At 34.3% G+C, this 16,326-nt stretch overlaps 1 protein-coding gene and 1 pseudogene across 1 annotated transcript; one reads left to right on the top strand and one right to left on the bottom strand.

Moving 5' to 3' along the window:
• Window positions 1-1,703: 1,703 nt before the first annotated feature.
• On the top strand, window positions 1,704-4,117 carry LOC104778915 (putative pentatricopeptide repeat-containing protein At1g28020 pseudogene; annotated as a pseudogene).
• A 51-nt stretch (window positions 4,118-4,168) lies between these two features.
• On the bottom strand, window positions 4,169-9,020 carry LOC104778914 (ABC transporter B family member 14-like). The gene is made up of 9 exons (XM_087503221.1): window positions 8,565-9,020; window positions 8,433-8,487; window positions 8,158-8,333; window positions 7,873-8,073; window positions 7,404-7,663; window positions 6,783-7,323; window positions 5,917-6,700; window positions 5,593-5,834; window positions 4,169-5,517 (listed from the first exon to the last, which is right to left on the bottom strand). Exons 1-9 carry the CDS (start codon window positions 8,838-8,840, stop codon window positions 4,312-4,314), a joined length of 3,741 nt encoding a protein of 1,246 aa, XP_087359347.1. The 5' UTR covers window positions 8,841-9,020; the 3' UTR covers window positions 4,169-4,311.
• Window positions 9,021-16,326: the final 7,306 nt, after the last annotated feature.

Raw genomic sequence — 16,326 nt, 5'->3', positions numbered from 1 at the left:
GGACATTCCGAAGGAAAGGCCATTGAACCGAATCAAATGCTTTCGAAATATTAATTTTAATGGCACACCGACTAGAGATTATATCTCTATGATAGTCTTTGACTAAATCCGTGGCTAGCAGAATGTTCTCAATCAGTAGGCGGTCCTTAACAAATGCCGACTGGTTGCCTGCAATAAACTTTGGTAGGAGCAGCTTGAGTCTGTTTGCTAATATTTTGGAAATCACATTATAAAGAACATTACAACAGGAAATTGGCCCGTAATCCTTCATTTCTCTTGCTTCCTCTTTTTTAGGAATTAAGGCTAAAATGCTAGCATTAACACCTTTAGGGAGGAAACCTTTGACAAAAAAAGATTGAACTGCAACCACAAACTCCAGTCCAATAATATCCCAAGTTGCCTTGAAGAATTCTGTAGTAAAACCATCTAGTCCCGGAGATTTGTCCGATGGCATAGAGAATAAGACAGCTTTAATCTCCTCTGCTAAAACTAGCCTAGTGAGAGCTTGCTTATCCGTCAGAGTACATCGAAAATTCAGTAAATCCTGCAACTCCTCAACTGTAGCACCCTCAAAATCAGGAGGAGCAAACTGAAGAAACTCACTAAAGTGGCGAATAGCTTCCTGCTTAATCTCTTCTTCATTAGTGACAACCCCACCGTCAGGTTTCTGAATCTCCCTGATCATGTTAGTAGCTTTCCTCGTTTGAACAGCTCGATGGAATGTCTTATTGTTTCAATCTCCAACTTTTAACCAATGGAGCTTTGATTTTTGTTTCAAATACTTCTCCTCCAAACCAGCAAGAAAACTCCAACAGTCGTAAGCCTCTTTTTCTGCTACCATTGCCATTTCTGACGGGTTTAATAAGTTATCCTCCTGCTTCTCACAAAGGAGTTTATAAGCCTCGTTTGTTTTACCCACCAAGTGACCTATCTTATCCCTAGCCAGTGAACGAAGCTTTGGTTTGAGGGCCTTTAGCTTCTTAGAGAACCGAAAAAGAGAGGAGGTTGACATGTGGATAGCCTCTGTTTCCCCCCAGAACTCTGTCACCAGTGGTTTAAAATCAGTCATATCAGCCATGGCGTTCACAAACTTGAAAGGTTTCTGACGTTGCCTAATAGCTACCTGACTTGTAATGTTTATTCGACACCGCGAATGATCAGAGCATCCCCCAGCGTCAAAGACACTATAAGAGAGGGGATATGCTGTGAGCCAAGCTTCATTAACTAAAACACGATCCAGCTTTTTGGATATTTGATCATTCTCCCTTTTATTAGACCATGTGTACAGAGGACCATGAGAAGCCAAATCAGCAATAGAACAATAGTTCACCACCGACTGAAAATCTATCATGCTTTCGGTAACCCCAGGGCCAGCAGCGCCACGAGAGTGTTCCTCAACAGCCAAAGTTTCATTAAAATCACCAAAAATAAGCCAAGGCTTATCCCTCATACTTTGGGAATCCTTATGACTTCGTAAATCCTCCCACAAGGCTTTCCGTTCCTCCGTCAAATTCAAAGCATAGATAAAAGAACAATAAAATTCCTCCACTACTCCCTCTAATTTGACCAAACAAGTTATAAGCTGATTACTCTTAAAAACTGGAGTAACCCTCACATTTGGACGCGGCACAAAAAACCGTAGTTGCTTAAACCCTAGCTAGCTAGGTTCTCCGATCCTTGTATCTTCTCCTTCCAACTTGAGCATGATGAGAATTCTTCTACAACACGCAACGCGTTACGGCATTCGCTCCTTCGGAACCCTATCATCACCTCCCACAGCAGCGAGCCAAACATTGCAGCACCGTATTTCGGATGCTCTCTATCGAAATGCACAAATCCTTCCGGTGCTTGAACACTGGCGGCAACAGGGGAATCAAGTGAACCCTTCGCATGTGAGAGTCATCATCAAGAAGCTTCGAGATTCCAACCAATCTCACCAAGCCCTTCAGGTTTTCATTCTCCCCCTTTTTCCCCGATTTGGTTTCTCCATCTCTTATTATAGGTGTTGAAGTTGATGTCTTGCGGTGATGTTATAATAAGGTATCAGAGTGGATGAGTAAAAAAAAGATCTGCAATCTAATCCCAGAAGATTTTGCAGCTAGGCTTCATCTCATAGAGAATGTTGTAGGCTTAGAAGAAGCAGAAAAGTTCTTTGAAAGTATTCCAAAGAACGCGAGAGACGATTCTGTCTACACCACTCTCTTAAACTCGTACGCAAGATCACACAAAACTCTGTGTAAAGCTGAAGCCACGTTCTTTAAAATGAGGGAGTTAGGTCTTCTCTTAAGACCTTATCCTTTCAATGCAATGATGTCTCTCTACTGTGCACTAAAAGATCGAGATAAAGTCGAGGACCTTTTGCTTGAGATGAAAGGTAACGACGTGGAGCCCGACAGTGTCACAGTAAACAACGTGTTGAAGCTATACTCGGATGTGTGTGACGTGACCGCGATGGAGAAGTTTTTGAATAAGTGGGAAGCCATTCATGGGATAAAACTCTAGTGGCTTACAACTCTTGACATGGCAAAGGCTTACGTGCGAGCCCGTTTAAGTGGGAAGGCTGTAAAAATGTTGCGTTTAACCGAGAAATTGGTGGATGACAAGTCTTTAAAATCAGCTTACGACCATCTCATGAAGCTGTATGGTGAAGCTGGAGAGAAAGAAGAGGTTTTACGTATATGGAACCTTTACAAGAAGAACATAGGACAACGTGATAACGATGGTTACCGAACTGTGATACGTTCTCTCTTGAAGGTGGATGATATCGTTGAGGCGGAGAAGATTTACAAAGTGTGGGAATCTTCGCCACTTGAGTTTGATATCCGAATCCCGACTATGTTGGCCTCTGGTTATCGAGACAGGGGAATGACAGAGTTGGCTGAGAAACTCATGAGCAGTAAAGATGTAAAGGACAGAAGAATGAATAAGCCTATCACTCCGCTTTTGGAGCAATGGGGACATCAAATGAAACAGTCTGATCTCAAATGCCTAATCAAGAATCTCCATGATTCCAATCAGTTTTCAAAAGCGCTTCAGGTTTTATTCATTATTAACTTTATTTCAATATTTCAAATCAAACTAATATTGTTGACGTTCACATACAGTGCATTACTTTGAGGATAAGCATGTTTTCATTTGTTAGGTTTCAGAGTGGATTGGTGAAAAACGAGTTTGTAGTCTTTATTCGGAAGATTGTGCAGCTCGTCTTTACTTGACTGAGAATGTGTTGGGTTTAGAAGAAGCAGAGAAGTACTTTGGAAACATCCCTGAGAACATGAAGGATTACTCTGTCTACACAGCTCTCTTAAGCTCTTACGCGAAATCTGACAAAAACATGAGTAAAGCCGTGACCACTTTCAAGAAGATGAGAGAGCTCGGGTTCCTCTTGAAACCTTCACCATTCAACATGATTCTCTCTTTCCACAGTCAATCAAATATGGTGAAGGAGATTCTTCGTGTGATGGAGGAGAACAACGTCGATCCTGATAGTCTCACGGTGAACAAAGTTTTAAAGATCTACGCGGCTGAATCAATTAAGGTAGAAGAAATGGAAATGTTTATGAGACGGTGGGGTAGAGGAGATGGAATCAAGCTACATAGCGGCACAGTGGTTGCAATGGCAAAGGCCTACGCTAAAGTTGATTCAACAATGAAAGCAATAGAGATGTATGGTGATGTAGCCGGGTGTAAAAGAGAGGTGCACCTTCTTTGGGACAAATATAAGAAGAAGAAGGAGGAAGAACAAAAGGAGGCTGATAAGGTAAAATTGTTTAGCACTCCGTTGAAGATAGACGATGGATATCGAATTGTGATTAGCTCTTTGTTAAAGCTGGACGATGTACAAGGAGCAGAGAAGGTCTATGGAGAGTGGATACCGAGTGGACCGAAGCTGGATGTGAGAATACCGGGTTTGCTGATTTCTCGGTTTTGTACCCAAGGGAACGCATTGAAGGTTGGGGAAATGTTACAGTCGATTAGCAAGAAGAGGATTATGATGCATTTAAGGATGTTGAAAGATTTTACAATCAACGTAGTGAAATTTTTTGTTCTTTGTGTGGTTATTTTAGTGGTCTTATGGATCGAAAGTATTCGTAGACCATTTTACTACTACTACTAGATAAAAAGACATGGATTTTCCATTTTTAGATATATTGTGAACCAAGAATTCTTAATGATAGTTTACGGGTATTTCATTATTATGTTGATTAAATTTTGGGTTTGTAATCTATCAAAACAACAAAGTCATAGTATCCGTATAAATTTGAATTACAAAAAAAAAAAAAAAAAGAATCTTCAACGATGATATATGAGTCACACCACTGCTTGAAGACTAGTCAATTGCTTATAAACCCCATCAGATTTGGAAACAAGCTCTCTATGACTTCCTTTCTCCACAACTCTTCCCTTATGCAACACAACAATCATGTCTGCTTTTCTTATAGTTGAGAGCCTGTGAGCCACTAACACTGTTGTTCGTCCCTTCATCAGCTTGTCTAGTGCCTCTTGGACCAGTTTCTCTGAGCTCGTGTCCAAAGCACTCGTTGCCTCATCAAGGAGAAGCACTGAAGGATCCTTCAAAACTGCCCTCGCAATAGCCACTCTTTGTTTCTGACCACCTGATAACTGCACTCCCTTATCCCCCACATGCGTCTTGTATCCTTTTTCCATCTTGATTATGAACTCGTGCGCATTCGAGGCTTTTGCGGCTTCAATGATCTCTGCCTCTGATGCGTTCTCGTTCCCATACTTGATGTTTTCGTGTATGGTTGTTGAAAACAGAGCCGGTTCTTGTTGAACTAATGCTATCTTCTTGCGCAAGCTACGTAGGTTTATAGTTTTTATATCTTGCCCATCGATACAAAGTTTTCCGCTGGTCGTATCGTAGAATCTCATGATCAGTCCGACCACTGTACTTTTTCCTGAACCACTAGCTCCGACGACCGCAAGACTCTTCCCGGCTGAAACCCAAAGATTTAGATTTTGAAAAATGGCGATTTCAGGTCTCGTTGGATACGCAAAGCTTACGTTTCTAAACTCTATATCTCCTTTGACCTGAGTGACCAATCTTGAGTTAGGCTGGTCCGGGGGTATTTCACTCTCTCTATGTAGTACCCTAAAAACAGAACCTAGTGCTTGAGTTCCCTTCACGATATCTGGGGTTAACGCTAGCGTCTCTGCTACCGAGTAAGCTGTGACGAGCAATACCATGAAAGATTTGATACTATCCTCAAATTTTGTCTCCTTCCGCTGAATTAACACTGAGATGTACCAGAGACCAAGTGCGTAGGAACAGTAGGCGAGACACTGAGATAAACCGTATCCAAATCCAGAGATATGACCTTTGAGTAAGGCATTCTTGGTGGGTTTACTTAGCTCACAAGTAAACTGTTCTGAGATTTGCTTTTCAGCACCAAACGCAGCTACAGTTCTTATATTCACAATCGCTTCACGCGCCAATGAAGTTGCCCTAGAGTAAGCCCTTGTGTAATCTCCTCCAAAGCCTTTTAGAAATAATTGCTGTAAAATATATCGTTCAAGCTTATTCGGTTTCAAAATTCAAAATATGGTTGAGAGATCTGGGTTTTGAGCTACCTCGGTAAGTGAAGCGGCAATGAGAAGAGGGAAACAAGCAGTTACTACGGCTGCAACACGCCAACTATAGAAAAAGGCAAGTGCTAAGGCTGTGACTGTAAGAGATATGTTCTGGACTATTGTCGAGAGGCGATCCGCTATAGCACTCCTCACCAAGGTTGCATCAGCAGATAATATTGAGGTGAGTGAGCCAGTGTTGTTCTCATCCAGATCAAACCACCCAATCTCATTCAAAATAATTGCTGAAATTATTGTAGAAAGATATATAAACATTCGTATTCAAATCGATCTAAAAACAAAGATGTTTAAAAAAATTTTGTTCACCTGAGAATAAGGATAGGCGCACCCGAGAAGTAAGACGCTCTCCCATAAGTGTATAGAAGTAATGCTGGAGGAGATATATAGGAGTTGTTACTATTCCAGTTCCAACGAAGATAATAATTACCTTTTCGACTTCGCGCTTGATCAGACTAGGAAAAGGTGAATAAAACGTGGTTAACACATAAGCAATCCCCATTGAGAACAATGCTGGTAGTGATCCAGCCAAAACTGCACCAATTGAGCCAAGTAATGCATAAAGCCATTCTGGAGCATTCAGCTTTATAAGTTCCCATATCACTGAAGACGAACTTATATCTCCACCATTTGAATTTTTATCAGTCTTCTCATGGTCTTCCCTAAAGCTAGAAGTCCTTCTTGAGCTAAAAACTCCTCTTGAACTAAAAGATCCAGCTTGAGATCTACAAGATTCAGACATGACTGATCTCAAGTTTTCTTGAGGTTCTGTGTCTTGACATTTCACAAGAGTCGCATAATGTCCTCCTCTTGATATCAGTTCTGAGTGGCTTCCGATTTCCATTACGTGACCATCTCTCAATACAAGAATCTTGTCAGCATTTCGAATGGTGGATAATCTATGTGCAACGACGATTGTAGTTCTTTTTTCCATGACATTATCAAGTGCTTGCTGAACAATCTTCTCTGATTCGACATCAAGAGCGCTTGTTGCTTCATCTAAAAGTAATATCTTTGGATTTCTTAGAACTGCTCGAGCAATTGCAATCCTCTGTTTTTGTCCTCCCGAGAGTTGAGTCCCTCCTTCTCCAACCTATGTGAATGGTTTAGCCAGTAATTAAATAAAGAAGAAATATGAGAAGATATGATTGTGAAAATTAGATAATTTAATTTACCTGAGTATTGTAACCATTAGGTAATGATTTAATGAAAGAATCTGCGTTGGCTGCTTTAGCAGCTTCTTCGATCTGAACCATACTTGCATTCCCTTTACCGAGAAGAATGTTGGAAGCTATGGTTGTGGCGAATAATGCTGGTTCTTGACTCACTAATCCCATCTGTTCTCTCAACCATTTAAGCTTCATGCTCTTGATGTCATTTCCATCCAATAGAATCTCCCCTGAGTTAGGTTCATAGAACCGTTGCACCATTGATATGATTGTGCTTTTCCCTGAACCACTTGGACCGACAAATGCAAAAGTCTTGCATGAACATATTGTGAAACTAAGATTATCAAAAACCATGTTTGGTCTAGAAGGGTATGCAAAAGATACTCGATGAAACTCAATTTCCCCAGCTACATTTTCCAATGTTGTCCCATTGTCTAATCTTTCAGAACTTTCAATATTGTTGTTTCCTATCATTCTAAAAATATTTGCAGCAGCAACTCTGCCTTTGGTAATTGCGGATAAGCTAGGCACGGCTTGACCTAAGGCGCTGCAATTGTAAGAAAATGATGTGTATGATGCAAGCTGATGATATATCAAGAAAAAAACTCTAGGATGTTTTGGACTTACAATCCACTGTAAATGACATTGAGGATCGTTGTGAAGGCTTTTGCTCCGCTTGTTTTGTCGTGGCGTACAAGAAGACTTGCATACCAAAAAAGAAATGCCCAAGCAAAGAACAAGAGACTATATGTTAATCCAACTCCTAAACCTTTAGCAAGACCGCTCCTTTTACTGAGTTTTAAAGCTTTCTTGAGAGAACTTGCGTAAGTTTTTACAGCTTTCTCTTCTCCTACAAATGCATACACTGTTCTCACCTGTGACATTACCTGATGATCCATAGAATTATGTTAAGAACCGAATAAAAAAACGATCCTGATATTTGATTATGTTTCCTTTGATTTCCCACTTTTTAGCATGTCACAAACACTTTTTGTGAAAAAACTGGAATGTTATTATGGTTCCCTTTTTAAAATGTCATTTTTTATGTGAAAACTTCCTTCACACGTAAACGCATATATTAGTTTTTAAAACAAACCTCTTCCGCAACTTTTCCTGCATCAGCATAAGCAGCTTCACTCTTCTCTGAAATTGTAGACATGACTATAGCGTAGCCTCCTCCTGCAACTGCTATCAATGGAACCACTCCTAATGTGAGCAACGTTAATTGCCATACCGACAAAAAACCTATGACAAATCCCGCAATGAACTGACACAAGTACCGCAAAACATGGCCAATCTGAAAAAAAAAAAAAAACAAGAAAACATTTCATCAAGTTACAAAGTTTTTGTTTCGTCCTTATAATTAATCAAAAAGGGTTACTTTATCGCCAATTGCATCTTGAACCAAGATTGCGTCGCTTGAGATGTGGAAAATGAAGTTTGAATCTCTAGTTTCTGTATCGAAGAAGGTAATATCTTTTGCTAAGATTGATTTGAGATAATTTATACGCAATCGTGCAGTTTGTCTTTCCCCTGTTTGCATCCAACAAGCAACTCCTGCCAATAAACCATTTCAATTTATAAACATGAAAAACTATTTTTAGTAACATTATATATTATTACAAAAAAACCAGATCAACGTAGCTAGACAAGTACCGATCCATGCTGATACCAAATTGAACAATCCTAGGTAGACCAAGTACAGAGCATTCTGGAAAAAAAAAACAAACAACAAAAGTGTTAAAGCAAAAATCAAGAATATTAGCGGTTAAATAATTTTGAAGAAACCTGTGAAACGCGGGAGGATATGGCTTTAGGATCTGTAGAAAGACTTCCAAGAGAATCTAGCATTCCACCGAAGAACACGAAGAAGAGTGGAAGCGTACCGCCATGAATACAAGTGCCTAAACCGCCTAGGAACATCAGAAAGCAATCAACATGATCTGCTGCACCAAACAAACCCATCAATGAAACTGGTTCCTTCTTCATTTTTTTCTTCTCCTCCATCTTTGTTTCCGTCTCACCCTGAATATATCCATTAGAGGGTGGTTCTATGTTATCCATTGCGACTTAACACAGTGACTAGAAACAGAGAGAAACTTGAGAGCGTAGATGAGCAGAGAAGGGATTTAGAGGTGTTTGGCATGTGGCAAAAAAATATAGGGTAACATGCATGGGAAATATAAAGAAAGTTCACTTCCCTCGCTCATTTAATATCACCATCTTTCTAACTAATTTTTTGACAACTCAGTAAAAGCCAGATCCGCCCCGGCCGTAACTGGACCATAAGGGGTTCGTCGTATCTTTTTTAGAAACTGTATACATTTATTATGCAGTCATAAGAAGTTCATACTACATAAAAATATATTTATAGTTTGAAGTTTGAAGTTTCTTTTTAAACGACTCTGACTCACGAGTATTTTTAAAACAAAGCTTCTTTTGTGAGTACTTTCATTTATGGTTCAGCTCCATGTGATCACCTCGAGTCCTCGAACATCGATTTTTGGTAATGTATTAAAACATTGACACTAATATATATATATATATCAGCTATACGTCGATCGGTTCTTCTAATTTTGACGTGGAAAACTTAGTCACTGAAAAATGTATATACATGCATAAATCATAAATGTACAGATATTATTATACAGTGTTGTAGGCCACGAGTTAACATCAATTTTAGGGACCACAGATCTTTTAACTACTGTTGCGGCAATCCAAATCCACCACCAGCATCCCAAATTCAACTCTCACATGTTTTCTGTATGCAATATCATAAAATGATAACGTCGAAGGAGCAATTGTTTTCTGTATTTTCTTCGCTGCAGAACCGCCAACGTCGTTAATAATTTCATCAAACTTTTATATATCTTGATAGAGCGGGCAGGAATGGGGATTGTTACATTAATCATAGAAGTAATGCTTTTATTTTATATTCTCTTGACATGATGACATTTCCATATTTGTAGTAGTCCAGCTTGTTGTAACTACTACAAACCTTCATTATATATTTTTCAGCTTCCCCTGTTGTTAACAAACAAAGTTTAATCTCTCTGTTGCACATGATGTAAAAACGCTTTTCTTTTTTAATCTAATTTAACATAATTTCAAAAAAAAATTATATATGAAATTCACATATTTATCAAAAAAAAAAATGATGACATTTCCATATTCTCATGGACACCTCACTTTTCAGCTCTTCAGTAATTTCATAGAAATAATTTTATAATAGTCATTGACTTCATGAGAGTTTGAAATTGTATCATTAGCCGTTTTAAAATAACAATGAATTTCTTGATCTAAGCGCATAGTTGCTGGATCTTTTTAAAAAAGATCTTACCAATATATGTAGTTGGCTAAATTAATTGATGACAATTAACTAACTGTCCATTATAATTGTCATTACCTTAACATAATTAAGTAATATAAAAATATTATTGTAAGTTCTTATAAGACTAAATTATATTATTCACTGTTTAATCAACTTTCTTGATTGTTGTGTAGTTGCTACATATGAAATAAAATATTTTTCATTGAAGTGGTTGGCTAAACAAATTAATGATATTTTGTTATTTACTTCTCTTTTAACAGGATAACAACTATACACAATACAATTTCTAATTTATATTAAGCGTCGTTTAAGACTTAAAAAGTTTGTCTTAAAATAACTTCTCAATTTATCCATACTATTACAATGTATTTACTAATGGAAAAAATCACAAAATTCAATTGTCTTCTTTATTTACTAGGTGCTTTCCCACGCAACGCGTGGGTTATGTAGTGTAGTTTACACTTTTTTTTTTGTCTTTTTCGTTTTCTCTTTTATATTATTTCGTTTTAATTATGCATATACGGGCTTTGCAGTCACTTGTATTTATAGTTTTATACACTATATGTTTATACCATTTCGTTTAGATATTTACAATTGTGGCATTTATTTTTTATGAATTATGAGGATTTTGTTTTTTTGCTTTTGAGGATCTAATCTTATCATTGACTGATATTGTTCTCAATACATTTATTGTGTTTTAGATTTTCTAATTAACTGTTTATGTAAACCCTTCATATGTTGATGTTGCAATAATAAGTTATTTTTTAAAAATAATTATCTTCCGTGTAAGTGATTATGTTTGTATGCCCATGTTTTGGTCTAATATTAATAAGATAGTTTCTGTTTTTCTTTAGTTGGCTTTAAAACCAATTTTGAGTTAAACAAATAATGGGTCGAATTATGGTGTTAATAAGTAATATAAATTCTTATGTATATATATTGTATATATGTGACTATAAGTTTAGCTAACTAAAAAATTATGTAATATTTAAATATAATCTTGAACATGTATATATATTATTATTTGTGGGAGGAATGTATGAAATATTGGATAGAAGTTATTTTTGAGTTAAATGACCTTTTATGCCTTTAAAGTGGTTAAATATTAATAAATTTTTATATGTGTCTTGACTTTTTTGAAAAGGAATACCAAGTGTTTCCTTCCAAATTTGAACTGACATAGTATTTTAGTTTTCTTATATGATTTTATGAACTTCAATGTAAAGATTTTTCAAAGTAATAAGTACACTAACAGTGATTGAATTATAAAATTTGGAGAAATGTTAAAACCAACATATGTGAATTTAAATTTAACTATGCAAATTTTAAAAATAAATATGAATGGATTAGAAAGGCAAGAAATATAAAAGAAATATTTAATTTTATATAAATAAAATAAAAATTGAAAAGAATGTTAAATATATATAATACTTTCTAAATTAAAATATAAAATCAAACTCTTACAAGTTACAACACATATGAGATATAAAAACATTTGATATTGGTGGGAGAGGAGGAGAGAATGATTACTATAAGATGATAATCCAAATTAGATAATGGAGATGAATCTTTAAAAATAGAACAATGTAAAATAAATATATAATACTTTCTAAATTAAAATATAGAATCAAACTCTTACAACACATAGGAGATATAACAACATTTGATTTTAGTGGGAGAGTAGGAGAGAATGATTACTTATAAGATAATAATCCAAATTAGATAATGGAGATGGATCTTTTAAAATAAGAACAATGTAAAATATATATCATGTAGTCTCTAAAATTAAAATTTAGCATGAAAATTTTACAATGATATTTCATTTGTTTTTTACAACCCATACAACAAAAATAAGAAATCAAAATAAATAAAAAACGAAAAATGATTTGAGGTATTGTAGAAGAGAATGAGAGAATGTGAAAATGAGATAGTAAAAGAATGTCAATATGAGAGAATGAGAGATTGAGAGAATGCTTATTTATATGATAAGAAATGATGGAAGTTACATTTAGAATTATGAAGTTACAATAGTAATTTATTGTGTTTGAATAAAATTGAGTGGTGGAATATGATTAATGCATAATTTATTTTATTTTCAGTTATAATTTTATTTTAATGTGTGAGTTAAATGTATTGTGCTTATTAGGTCTTAAATATTGTTTAAAACAATTAGAAAGCAAATAAAAAATAACAAAAATTAGAAAACATTAAATGAAAATCAACAAATAAGGAGAGACCAAAACTTTACTTTTTTTTTGTGTGCACCACCAAAACCTTACTTTTATATATATATATATATATATATGATATATTGCTTTAAACTTTGAAATGAGAAATATATTATAAACAATAATTTTACATGAGAAATATATTAATTTAGCCAACCAAAATATGAATATAAGTTTAACCAACCAAAATAATTAAAAAATATTAAAATTTAACTAAAAATATTTTCTCTTGAAAGATAAATAAGTTAGTAAAAGGAATGAATTAACGTACAATTATTGGATAGGAGTTACATTTGAGTTAATTAGAGTTACATGCCTTTTGTTATAAATAAATATTTGAGAATTTGTTAAAAATACCCTTTTTGAAATACGCCTTTTCAAAAAAACCCTTTTTTTGGTCATTTTTATTTTTGTTCTCCTTTAATTTTAATGACCATTTTACCCTTAGATGAAAAATACTTTATTCAATAACAAGAAAAAACAAAATTTTCCCGCCAAAAAATTTCCGACGTATTTTCCCGCCAAAAAAATTTTACAAGGTGTTTAAAAGGTTTTATAAGGTAGAAACCTCATAAAAAGCTTATAAACACCTTGTAAACGCTTTTACAATATTTTAAAAAGAGATTTAAAAAGTTTTTAAAAGGTTTTCAAAATGTTTTTAAAAGGTTTTTAAACACCTTGTAAAAACGTTTACAAGGTTTTTATAAGGTTTTTAAACCCCTTGTAAACGAATTTACAAGGTCTTTAAAAGCGTTTACAAAGTTTTTAAACGGTATAAATTTCAAAAATTTGGCGGGAAATTTTTTTGATTTTGGCGGGAAAAAATAATTTATGACGGGAAATTCTTTTTATTTTGGTAGGAAAATTTTTCATTTTTGGCGGAAATATTTTTCACTTTTGGCGGGAAAATATATTGATTTTGGCGGGAAAGTTTTTTGATTTTTGGTGACTGTACATTCTTGTTGTCATTCAAAGAAAGGGTAATTTGGTCATTTTGTACATAAAGAAGGGTAGTTTTAAAAATGATCAACATGAAAGGATACTTTAAAAAGAGACATGGAAATTGGGGTATTTTTGAAAATGCCCCTAAATATTTTAATTTTTTATAACCTAAAATAAAAGGAATACCAAGTGGTCAAATCAATTTATATCTTTTTGGGGTTTTTTTTTCACTCATCAATTTAATTTATAGTGCTAGATTTCATATTAATTGTTTCTTCTTTAGAAAATTTAGTTAAATGGTATTTTTCAAATTATATTTTATTTTTATATTTCAGTTCCAGTTGAATATGATTTCTTTTTTAGATCATTTTTTATTTTGATTAAACACACAAAAACCAATTATTTAATTATGTTCTTATTGTTTTCAAATCCTCAAATCATAAAATATATATATATATATATATATATATATATTATATTGATTTTGCAGATTTATCAATTAGATCACAAAACAAAATACTTTTTATAAATAGAGTTGATAGACTTTACAAAACAAAATAGACTTTATAAATGGATAATTATATTGATCTTTAAATATTATATTGATCTTTATAAATTATTAAAAATGATACATGAATATGTGAGATAACCGGAGACATAATAGATATGGATCATTTCAACTTCATGATCTTATTGTGTGGTGAATATTGTAAGAAAGTATAAAAATAATGACTTATAAGATGTTAATATAAAATAGGTAATGGAGATAAACCTTTTAAAAGATTAAAAAATATATATAAGATATACATATCATACAAACTCTAAAACTAAGCTTTTACAATGATATTTGATTTGATTTTTTATAACACATACAACAACAATAACAAAAAAAACACAAAACAAAACAAAACAAAAAAAAAAAGAGATTTGAGAGTAGAGGAAGAAGATGAGAGAATGAAAGAGTGATAGACTAAGAGAATAAGATAATGAGTATTTATAGGAAGAGAAATGATGAAAATTACATTTAGAAAAATGAGAGTTACAATTCTTATTTATTGTTTTGTTTTTATACAATTGATTAATACAACTTAGTGGAGAAATAAAGTTAATGCATAATTTATAGGGGGAATTTATATGATTTCAGTTTTATATTATGTGAGTTAAATGTGAAGATTAATTGTTTTTAAATTTTTGTTTTAATATAAATATTTTTTTTGTTAAAATTGCATTACCAAGTTAACCAATAAGGAGAGAGTGAAACCTTACTTTTTATATATATATATGATTGTTGGTGTGAAGAGGGGATACATTTAATTGTCTCCTTGATATGTGTGATCAAGTTATATATGTGTGAAAACAACTTTTAACAACACTTACAATGAAACAAATGAGAGTATTTATTAAGTGTCCATTATATATAGTTCCCATTGGGTTAACAACAATACAAATTACTTAATTTTTTAAATATCAATAAAATTAAATAGTTATATTTTTTCAATGGACACTAAACAAGAACTTATAAAACTTGTAAAAGGGCACGTGAGTAAGGTTGAATTTTTAAACATTTAAGTTTCGTTGGTTTTATTTCACAATGCTTAGTGCTTACACGTAACTCATACATTTTTTTTTTCCTTCTAATTTCACTGATTGAGTCAAATAAACCAATTTTAATAAATTTTATTTACATATAAACTCACTAGCAGTTTGGTTCATAATTTAAATATCAAACTATCGGCTTTCATAATAGTTTGATGTGAGATCAAGTTATAAAGAAAAAGACAATTTTTTTGCATAGTTTCTGAATTTCCTCTAGATATTTTGTTTTAAATCAATGCAATGGTTAGACCGTTAGACGTTAAACAAACAAAGCTCTGGGAGTCGAAAAATTGGAAGAAATATTATCAAAATTTCTTAAAGTTCAGTAATGCCCAAAGAGAGCATAGCCATAAAACCGTTGGAGAAATAAAATTGAATTGCAATCTGAAAAGGAAAGAACTAAAAGTACAGTTGATAATGTCATCAAATGATAACGCCGAAAAAGCAATGGTTTCTGTCTATTTTGAGTAGGTCATTAATTAATAAATTCAGCAAATTTGTATAGCTCACCCCAACGACTCTATACCCTCCTCGTAATATTAGTTTACGATCAAAGTTTGCAACAGACGAGCCGGCTATTTTTGCAAGTCGGTGAGATTTACATTTTTTTTTCTTTCAGATTTTCAAGGAACAAAGCTGAGAAAAAATGTATATAATCTTAGGGGTGTTAATCTGGCCGTCCCGGTCCAAAACCCGCAAAATTCGCATATATTTGAATACGGTCCAGTTCTAATAGAGTATAACAATCCGTCCGTGGACCCCACTAGCCTCATTGCTCGCTTGCCCCTATATGTCCAAAGCTGGCTCTGCAAGTCATCGATCCTAACCCTTCACTGTGGCAAATGGAACTACTCATCCAAATCCACAGTAGGTTATTGGTGCGTCAAGCGTTCCTCGAACCATGGTCCTCACCCTTTATCAACCTTCCCACATGACAAATTGCCACCAATTGATCTGGATTGGATGAGTAGTTCCATTTGCCAGGGTGAAGGGTTAGGATCGATGCTCTGCAGGGCCAGCTTTGGGCCTATGGAGGCAAGCTAGCAGTGAGGCTAGTGGGATCCATGGGACGGGTTATTATATAAAAATCGCTGAAACGACCTGACCCGTTTTTTTTAATAATAAATAATAATAATATAAATAACTATGACTAGTGGTCTCATACACACTACCCACCTAACCACAATCGATAACAACAGCGGAATAACAATACCAATTAAATAACCAACTGAACCAATAATCCAATATTAATCCATAATAGAATAACCAACAACCAATCCTAATCATTTCAATGTCAAACAACAGGAAACCAAGGAACTGGCAACCTAATAAGTTCTAAAGACCCAACTCTAGCAACCTAACAATGTCAAACAACATCCAATCGAGTCCCTCGAACATTGATACACAGAGTTTTAAACCCTATTTTCCTACTGCAAGTGCACAGCAAAGAAGT

This window comes from Camelina sativa, chromosome 3 (assembly GCF_030686135.1).
Source record: "Camelina sativa cultivar CO46 ecotype springtype chromosome 3, ASM3068613v1".
NCBI classification, from domain to species: domain Eukaryota; kingdom Viridiplantae; phylum Streptophyta; class Magnoliopsida; order Brassicales; family Brassicaceae; genus Camelina; species Camelina sativa.
The sequence above is the reverse complement of the archived record's forward strand: the minus strand, read 5'-3'. Positions and strand labels throughout refer to the sequence as shown.

What these genes read in the sequence shown, in the direction of transcription:
- LOC104778914 (XM_087503221.1), bottom strand. Translation starts at nt 8,840, where the DNA reads ATGGATAACATAGAACCACCCTCTAATGGATATATTCAGGGTGAGACG. An exon ending in CAGGAAAAGTTGCGGAAGAG is followed by an intron (nt 7,664 to 7,872) that starts GTTTGTTTTAAA and finishes ATGGATCATCAG; the next exon opens with GTAATGTCACAGGTGAGAAC. An exon ending in TTGCCGCTTCACTTACCGAG is followed by an intron (nt 5,518 to 5,592) that starts GTAGCTCAAAAC and finishes TATATTTTACAG; the next exon opens with CAATTATTTCTAAAAGGCTT.